Source organism: Elephantulus edwardii, unplaced genomic scaffold (assembly GCF_000299155.1).
Source record: "Elephantulus edwardii isolate Elephantulus edwardi_28Jun2011 unplaced genomic scaffold, EleEdw1.0 scaffold00270, whole genome shotgun sequence".
Classification (NCBI taxonomy): Eukaryota; Metazoa; Chordata; class Mammalia; order Macroscelidea; family Macroscelididae; genus Elephantulus; species Elephantulus edwardii.
This window is the reverse complement of record NW_006400020.1, coordinates 225,576-235,778: the sequence shown is the minus strand read 5'-3', so window position 1 is coordinate 235,778 and position 10,203 is coordinate 225,576. Positions and strand designations below refer to the sequence as shown.

Genomic DNA, 10,203 nt, shown 5'->3' with positions numbered 1-10,203 from the left:
CACAGCTCAAAGGCATCAATTCTCCTTCTGTCCTCCCTAGTCATTGTCCAGCTCTCTGATGAATAACAAGTGATTGCAGAGACCATGGCCTGTATCAGGCGCACCTTCGTCTCCAAAGAGACACCATTGCTCTTGAGTACTTTAGAGAGGTCCGTAACAGCAGACTTTCCCATCGTGATACGTTTTTTGATTTCCTGGCTGCTGGTGCTAAGACTTTTAAAATTATCCCAGATAACGTAGGTGGTCTAGGGCATGCATTTTATTTTCTTGTATTTGGGTTCCTTGTTCCAAAGCTGTCAAACTGGTTTGGTTTTGTTTGTTTGTTTGCTTTGCTTTGTTTTTTATTACACCAACAGTATTGAATGCAAAACAAGGTACCAGACTAAATCCAAAACAATATATAGTGCAAAAATAGCATTTTAATGCATTACAAGATACATTAATCTATAGTCTATGCTTAGCAGCCTAAAAGAAAACTCTTTTCCTTCATATACATGCAGTATAGAATTTATAAAATACTGTTACACATATGACTGAATTAAAACCCTAATACAAAGAACTCATTAGGATGAATCACAAAATTGCCATTTTTATTTAAATTTAAAAAGTCCCACAACCCAGACTATTATCAACAATTTGTTTTGGCTCAACACAAGAAAACTCAGAGAGATTAAAGAAATACCAAGTTGCAGAAGTAGGCCAGCACTCAGACCTTTGCACTCCAAGTGCAATGCTTATTCCCCCAGAGTCACAGCAATGGTTTAAGTTTTAGTGGTCAGAGTAAATAAACAACTTTTTAAAAACATAGTTTGTTTTTTTTAAAAAAATCCTTAAGTGTGTAATTCATGAACACACAATACAGTTTTAATGGCTTGTCATATCACTTCCTGTTTATGAAGATGTGATTTTCAATATTTATTCATTAAATTACTAGACCTAGGGAGCTCTGGTGGCCTAGTTAGATAAGAAGATGGACTGCAACCCCAAATGCATGCAGTTCGAATCTACCAGCTGCTCTCCAGGAGAAGGATGGGCAATCTCCTCCTGAATGATGACCTGCCTCTAAAAATCCCCTGAAGGGTCAGCTATGGGTGGGTTCTGACACACCAGTACACAACACCACCACCAGTGGCTAAGAGGGCTATGGTGGCCTTGTGATGAGAAACTGTTCTGCAATCCCAAAGGCCCACAGTTCAAATCTACCACATGCTTTGTGGGAGAATGCTGGGAAATCTCCTGCATGATTCGCTGCCTCTGAAAACCTATTTGAGGGTCAGCTATGAGTCAGTTCTGACTTGGCAACAAACAACAACAGTAGTCAAAAGATTGAATTCCAACCAATAAAGATTAAGATCACAGGGCCACATGTTCTCATTTCAGCCTGCCATTTCCCTTCATAGGACTTTAAGAATTACTGTTAACGATTTTCTTCTGCCTCCTCCCCTCACTGGATGGTAACCACTGTGATCAGGACTGTGCTTGCCATAGTAACCTTTGTATCCTAGCACCCTACACGATGCCTGGTGCCAATTGTTGAATAAATTGAAGTACTTACTTAGGTGTAAAATTTATTTCCTTAAACTCTCCAATGCCAAGCTGACCTTCAGCTCCAGCTCCCCAGGCAAAGACCCTTCCTTTGTGACAAACTACCAGGGAGTGCTCCTTTCCACAGCTCAAGAAGTCAACCTTCAGAGTTTCAAGGGCTTGAATAGGTTCTGTAGGGAAAACAAACAAACAAAACCATAAAATTATTATTTTTGTTATCGTTGTTGTTTTACTCATAAAATTACTGATTTGACTATTGATTATTGATTTAAGGCAGTGCTATCCTTTAAAATCCTTCAATTGCATATTAGCTTCTGTTTGACTAGTCACCTGAGGACCAAGAGTTTAAATCCAGCCAGGGGTACCTACTAAGAAAGATCCGGTGATTGCAGCTAAGAAAATTCCATGAGACCTCCTAAAACTTAAACCCTTCTGTGTATCAAAAGACTTCATTCAGACTTTGGTGAGCAGAGGAAGGGGGGAGGTGAGGGAATTGGGAAAGATCCAATGGAGACTTGAAAAGATAGGGTAATAGTGAGTATAGATCAATGGTGATCTCTTAGAAAGTTGGGAATGGAAATAACATTTTTTCCAGCAATCCCACTACTTTTAGGATGTTGTTGTTATGTGCTGTCAAGTCACCTACAACTCATAGTGACCTATGTATTGTTGTTCTGAACCCTGCCCTATTCTGACACACCTATCCCCATTGCCCCAGTCACTGTATCAATCCATCTCATCTGGGGTCTTCCTCTCCTGCGCTGTCCGTCCACCCTTCTGAGCATGATGTCCATCTCCAAGGACCGATCTTTCCTGGCCACGTACCCAAAGTATGTGAGGCGGAGCTTCAAAATCCTAGCCTCCAAGGAGAGACTTGGTTTTATCCTCTCCAAGACAGACCTATTTGTTTTCATGGAAATCCATGATATATTCAAGAAGTAAGAACTGTAACAAGAACTGGTATATACACACATTCATGTTTACTGTTCCATTATTTAAAACAGCAAAGAGGTGAAAATAATCCTCCAAGTGTCCATCAGTTAATGAATGGATGAAGAAACTAGGATACATTCACACAATGGAGTATTATGCAACAACAAAGAACAATTCTTTGGTGGTAGTTCTAACCAATAAGTAGCTCCACAGGCGAAAGATGGGTAATCTTCTATGTGGTTACAGTCTCTGAAAATTTGTTGAAGAGCCAGGTATGAGTTGTTTCTGACTTGATAGCAAGGAGAGAACAAGGTTTTAAACACCTTACTATAATCATTGAGTTTAGAGGAAACTATACTGAGTGACATAAGGTAGTATAAAAAAGAGAATTATAAAAAACTAAAGAAAGACTACTCACTATTATAAAAGGGTAGGAAATGTTTACACATTGAACCATTCTTGAATAGTTACTAGGGATGGGAAAGGTGAGAGAGGGAAGTAAAAATTAGTAAACAGAGAAGTTGATGGAAAGGCAACATACAATACGGAGTTAATAAGACATCACGGTTAATTAATGGCATTAATTAGTCATTAACTAATTTGGTTTTGTTTAAAAGCAAAATGTATATGAATGACTGAGTAAAAACTCAGTATGACTTGCAAGTTTTTATTCACATTTTTAAAAATGAAAATATTTTTTACAGAGAAAGAAAACTCCACGGAACAATTCTGCTCTTTAACACTCAGTTAACAGCATCATGATAGATGGTAAAGAGATTGAGATTGTTGATAGCTTTCATTTACTTGGCTCTACAATTAACACTCTTGGTACCAGCATCAAGGAAATTAAAAGATGAATTGCATTGGGAAAGTCAACTGTCAGAGACCTCTCCAAGGTACTGAGGATCAATGATGTCAGTCTGGAGACTAAGGTGAGCCTGATATAGGCCACGGTCTTTGCCATTACTTGCTATGCTTCAGAGAGCTGGACAATGACTAGTGAAGATAGAAGGAGAGTTGATGCTTTTGAGCTGTGGTGCTGGAGAAGAGTATTGAATGACTGATAGAACAAACAAGTTCGTCCTGCAGAGGGTGAAGCCAGGCTGTTCCTTGGAGGCAAGGATTCTGAAGGTTCGTCTGACACATTTTGGACATGTTGCAAGAGTGACCAGTCCTTGGAGAGGGACATCATGCTTGGGAGGGTGGAGGGACAGTGCAGGAGAGGAAGACTCTTGATGAGATGGATTGATTCTTTCACTGGGGTAATAGGGATAGGTGTAGTGGAGACAGTGGGATTGGCAAGGTATAGAGCAGGGTTTAGGGCTGTTGTACATAGGGTCACTATGAGTCACAAGCAACTAGACAGCACATAACAACAACAACACTCAGAGTTGCTCTGAGTCAAAATTGACTTGCCAGAAATGAGTTTGGCTTTTATATTTTTCTTCAAAAGAAGGATCTTTAGATTCCTTGTCTCCTCCAATGAGCTTTCCAATTAAGCCTATGCTAAATGCATACAGTCTTTATGGCTTCAGTGACTGGGGCCATAATGGGCGCAGGCAGGTGTGTCGGAGATGGAGAGATTGGCACAAGATAGTACAGAGTTTAGGACTGTTTAGGGTCGCTATGAGTTGCAGGTGACTCGACGGCACATAACAACAACAACAACAACAACCTGCTATATAAAAGATTGGGCACTCAAATGTCCAACCACAATAGAATGGATTAAGAAATGGTGGTACATTCACACAATGGAATACTACACAGCTCTCAGGAGCAATGATTTAAAAAATTACTACATAACTTGAGAAGGACTGGAGAGCATTATGCTGAGTGAACAAACTCAATCCCATAAGGACAAACACTGTTTAAGACTTCTATTGCAGAAATAGGAGGATAACTAGTAAAACATGTATGAGGATCCAACGGGGGATAGGGTAGGGACAGAGGGGTGAGAATGAGCAGTGGGGAGATCATAGGGTCGCACAATTTGGTGGATGGAGGGAGAGATGGGTAAAAGAAATGGGGAAAATCTGGTGGAGATCTGGAAAGAGAGCTAATGGTGGGCATAGTTCAATTCTAATTGATTTTATAAATATAAAACATAATGAACGGGAATGATTGTATGACACATAGTGTGAATGAAGGATAGTGTGAAACACAATGTATATGAACTTTGTAAGCAAACCAATAAAATATTTTTTTAAAAAGGTATATATAAGTGGATTGTGATTCATAGTGACCCTGAATGATGGTGTAGAAATGCCTCATTGGGTTTGCTAGGCTCCACTATTTATGGGAGCAGAATGCCAAGTCTTTTCCCCCAGGAGGCCACCTGGCCAAAATGCCAAGTGCTTAACCAATGCACCACCCCGGCTATCTACATTCTAAACCAAACACATGGTAAATTTGGTTCTGTATCCACTCACAGTGACTCCATTGGGTTTCTAAGGTTGTAAATCTTAAAAGGAGCAGACTGCCTCACCGTTCTCCCCTGGGGTGAATGATGGAGTGTTGTTGTTAGGTGCCATCAAGTTGAGTACGACTCACAGTGACCCATGAATAGCAGATCTGAACCCTGTCCTATCTGGAGCCATGCTCACAATCCCTGACAAGCTCAATCCTACTGGGGCAGTCAACCACTGTTAATCCACCTGGTTGAGGCTCTTCCTCTCTTTCACTCTCCCTCCACTTTGCCAAGCATGTTAGAAGGCCAGCCCATAATGCATTATGTCATGAGGGCTCCTCTTTCTATATGATCCAAAAGCAAATTTGCTGCCATGAAGTCAGTCCCAACCACAGAGACCTTCCACTGTAGTTCAAGCCCATCTTTCTCCTGTACAGAGGCCGGTGGACCAAATATCCTGACCTTTCATAAGGATAGCAAAACTCAGCAAAACTGAGGGCCAGCAGAGGCAGACCTCACTTGATAACAATTAGAGGAGGAGGAGAAAGATATTCATAATATTACTATATGTGATGAAAAAGCAATATACATCTATGAATAAAATAAAGGTTTGATAGGTTATTTCTGCACAGGCATTTACATATGCTGCAAGTATGCTCATGAACAAGGTAGCACAAAAAAGAGCACAAAGTTATGATGATTTCTTAGCCATAACCAAACTCCTTGAGGGAATTCATCACTGGGACTGAAAGCTTAGGCCCACAGTCTCAGAGAACATCAAGGTCAACTGGCACAACTGAGACTTTAAAGAAAATCTTCTACACCCTACTTTGGTGAATAACAACTGAGAGCTTAGCTTGTGAGTGATTACCTAAGATGGAAATTTTTCACTTCTCATCTGGAGCAAAGTTGAATAAAGAAAGCCAGTGATGCCTTAAAGCAATTGGTTATCAATCATGACCCCGAGACCAGATGAACTACATGGCACCTGGCTACCACTATAAACCACAAGAGTGAGAAAAAAACATGGCACAAAAGTCAAGATTATAAAAAAAAAAAAAAAGGAGTCAATTTACTGGTATAAAGTCGTTGATGGGTGCCATCAAGTCAAGTACAACTCATATGAACTAGACACTAAATTCACACCTACTGAACACATTCCCATGACTCAGTTTCAATCCAAATAATGTATTAGTCTACAAAGTGAGACAGAGACTTCTGAACAATCAACCTCTAAAGGTCTGGTGATGTAGAATGCAGGGAGTTTTGTGGCTAATCCAAAGGTATCATCTCTTGGTTGTTCAAAGCCACCTGCAGGAGAAAGCTGGGCACACTCCTCCTGCGTGCTTTACAGCCTTGGAAACTGAACACAGGGTCACTTATGAGTCAGTTCTGACCCAAGAACAAGCTGTTTACATTGTTGTTGTTTGGATCAAATCATGGTCAGAAGGAAGGGATGCGAGGAAAGAGAAACTGAAAGGGGAAATAGGGGAGATGGGATGTGAAATGTCATGGTTGGGAATGGAATGAAACAAAAGGAACACTATTGAATGGAAGGTTGATTTGCTCCATAAATCTTCACACAAATTGCAACTTTAAAAAAAGAGAAATTGGAGGGACTGGAGAGCGTTATGCTGAGCGAACTCAGTCCCAGAAGATAAATATTGTATAAAATCATTACTGTAGAATGAGTATAAGGATCCAAAAGGGGTGGGAGAGGTTGGAAAGAGAGGGATGAGGATGTGTAGGGTGAGGGGGGAAATTAATCATGGGGTTGGTTGTACAACTTGATGGGTGGGGGTGGGAGAAATGGAAAGAATTTGTTCTTAAAAACAATGTATTCAAATTCTGTAAATAAACTACTAGAAAATTTAAAAAATGAAGACTACGTTACACTTGAAAAAAGAAAACTATAAACCAATGTTAATCTGCAGAGTTGTAGAAACACTGCATTGATAAAACTGATTATAGTTTTTATAAAGACTAACATATAAAAGATCAAAAGGAAATGTATCAGAATGTTAGGTGTTTTCTTTGTTGGAATTATAAGTGATTTCTTTTATCATGTTTCTATAATAATAAGTAACTTTTTTTAAAAAAAAAGCTGTCTTTTTTTTTTTTAAGCCGTACTTTTTTTTTTTTTAAGTGATGCCCCCCTGAGTATTTCTAAACCTTATAGGTGTCCAATCCACACTCCACGTTTGGAAAGTCTGGCTAACTCCTCCAAGAGAGAGATCTGACAGGCAAGGAGAGGAATCTGGCGGATGGACCGCATCTCTGAGGAGCACGGGCTAGGTTGGTTTCGGGTTTCAGTTTCGCTTTAATTGGAAACTGAGACGGCTCTGGAAAACGAAACTCAGGCGGCGCTTCGTTAGAACCCAATGCCTAGTTCTCACATCTCGCCCACTTAAGCAGCGCAAGTGGCCCAAGGTTTAAACCAGCTGGGCTGCTACGAGAGGGGTCAGGCGCTGGAACCCACCAGGCACGTTCCCGGGAAAGATTCAGCGATCTGATCTCCTGCAGATTACAGCCTAACAAATTCCTTAGGGGTCACTGTGGGTCCGAACCAGCTGGAGGACACAAATAACTGTCCCAGGGTCCCAATACTCCACCTGCCCAGCTGGGTACTGCGCGGACCGCACTGGGGGGTCTTGGCACTCACCGGGTCGGTCTCGGTGGGACACGCCTCTCTGCCCCAGCTGGCCCTTGTGGTTCTCCCCACAGGAGTGGACAGTCCCATCGCTCAGCAGCAGCAGCGAGTGGCTTTCTCCAGAAGCCGCCTGCAGTAGCCTTGCTCCGTGCGCTGCGTCCCGGCGTGGAGAATGCGCGGAGCCAAAGCCCCAGCAGAAGTACATCGCGCTGTGCGCCTGAGCCTGCGCCCCGATACTGTCCATTCCTTCCCAAACAGGGGCCGAAAGGACAGTGATGGGTGTTCCCAGGTTCTCCCAGAGAGCAGAAAACTGGGTGGCACTGAGGTCTCAGCCTACCTTCTGATTGGCTCAGTGCCTTGTAACGTTCTCATGAGGAGCCCTCGTGGCGCAGTGATTAAGAAACAAACTGGGCTGCTATCAGGAAGCACAGCGGCTCACACCACCAGCTGGTCTTCCCCGCGAGAGAAAGATATAGCACTCCACATTCTTAAGATTACAACCTTGGAAACCGAAGGGGACATTCTATTATTTTAGAAAGTGACTTTGTCAGGATCCATCCGAAGCTAAAAATTTAGCCCTCCTTTGGTACTCTGCCCCTTGCAGACCTCCCACAGGGGATCTTAATGCTGAAAAGCTGTGAGGGACCAGGAAGACGTTGACATCCAGGCTTAGCCCCCTTGTCAGCTATGAGAGTCTGGGCAAGTTACTATATAATTCTGTGCTTTATCTACTACATCTGTGAACGGTGGGTTGTTACACCACAATTCGAATTAGAATAATGCCTAGAGTGCTTGTAAAAGTATCTTGAGTGTATTAATTTAATAAAACAATGTATATGAGTGACCATTTGAAACAACGAGAATGAAGGAATGTGTAAATACAGTGTACATGAATGATACACAATGCATACGAATTTTGTATGCAAACCATTATAAGGTTGTTTGTTTTTTTTTAAAAGGGGGGGGGAAGAGGAAACAAAAAGCACTTAAGCATCTACTCAGTTCCAGACACACACTGTTGTTTGGCGCTGATTGCATAGTAGTGGGGTGGAGGCAAAATTCTTATTCTGTTTCTATGCTCCTGAGGGAAATAAATCAGAAACAGATGAAGACATAGTACATAGTAGTTAGAATCCACCAGGTGCTTTGTGGGAGAAAGATAGACAGTCTCCCCCATGTGATTAAAAGGCTCTGAAAACCCAGGGGAGGATCAGCGACTATACCACATTGAGCTGAATTTGTTAAGTATCAAGTAGTGAGAGTGTTAAGTATCCAAGTGGTAAAAATGGGTTTGGAGCTGAGTACTGGCTCCAAACCAAAAAGTTGGCATGGATTCTACTACATAATATTGGTTTGATTTTTAGTACTGCTTTTATAATGCCACATAGCAAAGTGAAGAAAAATGAAAGCTGAAAGGAATGAAGGAAATATTCTTTCTGAATCTTGAAAGGTTTTCCTCATAAAATGGCATTTGAAGAGGAAATGACATTTGAAGGAAAGCAAAAATGAGGAAACAAGCCATATTTTGCCTAGTGGTAAGAAGCTGCACTGCAATCCCAAAGGCTTTAAATCCACCAGATGCCATGCTGAGATGAGTAGTCTCTTCCCTTAGAATTTATTGCCTCATAAAACCTGCTGGAAGAACTCTAGAAGTCCTAATCCACAACATAAACAGTCATCCAAGCATTCTGAAAAATCTACAAAAAGGAGAGGAGAAAATAGATGAATTGGGACCTTCTGAGAATCAAGTCCTTATGCACATCCAAAAATTTCTTCAACAAGGTAAAAAGGGAAGCCACAGACTGGGAAAAATATTTGGTAATGACATGTCAGACAAGGGACTTATATCTAGAATTTATAAAATACTTGAGCACCACAACAAGATAAAGGTAAATAACCCAATTGAAAAATGGGCACAGGATATGAACAGACACTTCACCAAAGAAGACATTCAGATGGCAAACAAACACATGTTCAAAATGAAATGTTCAAAATCCCTTGCGCTAAGAGAGATGCAAATCAAAACAACTATGAGATAATCATCTCACCCCAGTAAGAATAGCAAAATTTAACAGAACAGCAAACAACAAATGCTGGTGAGATTGTGGAGAAACTGGAACCCTTATTCACTGTTGGTGGGAGTGTAAAATGGTGCAACCACTATGGAAGGCTGTATAGCATTTTCTCAAAAAGTTTCAAATAGAAATACCATTTGACCCAGCAATTCCACTACTAGGAATATACTCTAAAGAAACCAGAACTGCTACCCAAGCAGATATATGCTCAGTGGCTTTGTTCACAATAGCAAAGAGTTGGAAACAATTCAAAGGCCCATCATCAAATGAATAGATAGAGAAGCTCTGGTATATTCAAACAATGGAATACTATGCTGCATTGAAAAACAAGAAACTCAGGAAATATTAAAAAAAAAATGGGTGATCCTGGAGAAGATTACACTGAGTGAAATATCTCAATCACAAAAAGACAAATACTGCATAATGCCACTGTTATAGAGAGGACTTATATAAGGATTTGGGGGGAGACTGAGAAAGAAGGGATAAAAATGTATACTGCATTGAAATAGATGACGGAGAGGACTGTTTAAAAGGGATATATGATTAGGAATTATTGTCATGACAGGAGTTCAGATCGAAGGCTGCATAGTAGA

The 10,203-nt window shown here is 40.9% G+C and overlaps 1 protein-coding gene across 1 annotated transcript in view; it reads right to left on the bottom strand.

Annotated features, from left to right (window-relative positions):
* Positions 1–7,779, bottom strand: part of HERC6 (HECT and RLD domain containing E3 ubiquitin protein ligase family member 6) — a 96,103-nt gene extending 88,324 nt beyond the window's left edge. Inside the window, exons 1-2 of the mRNA XM_006900020.1 lie at positions 7,548–7,779; positions 1,556–1,715 (exon numbers count right to left, since the gene is read on the bottom strand). Coding sequence (XP_006900082.1) covers positions 1,556–1,715; positions 7,548–7,779 — 392 coding nt within the window. The remainder of the gene's footprint in view (positions 1–1,555; positions 1,716–7,547) is intronic.
* Positions 7,780–10,203: the final 2,424 nt, after the last annotated feature.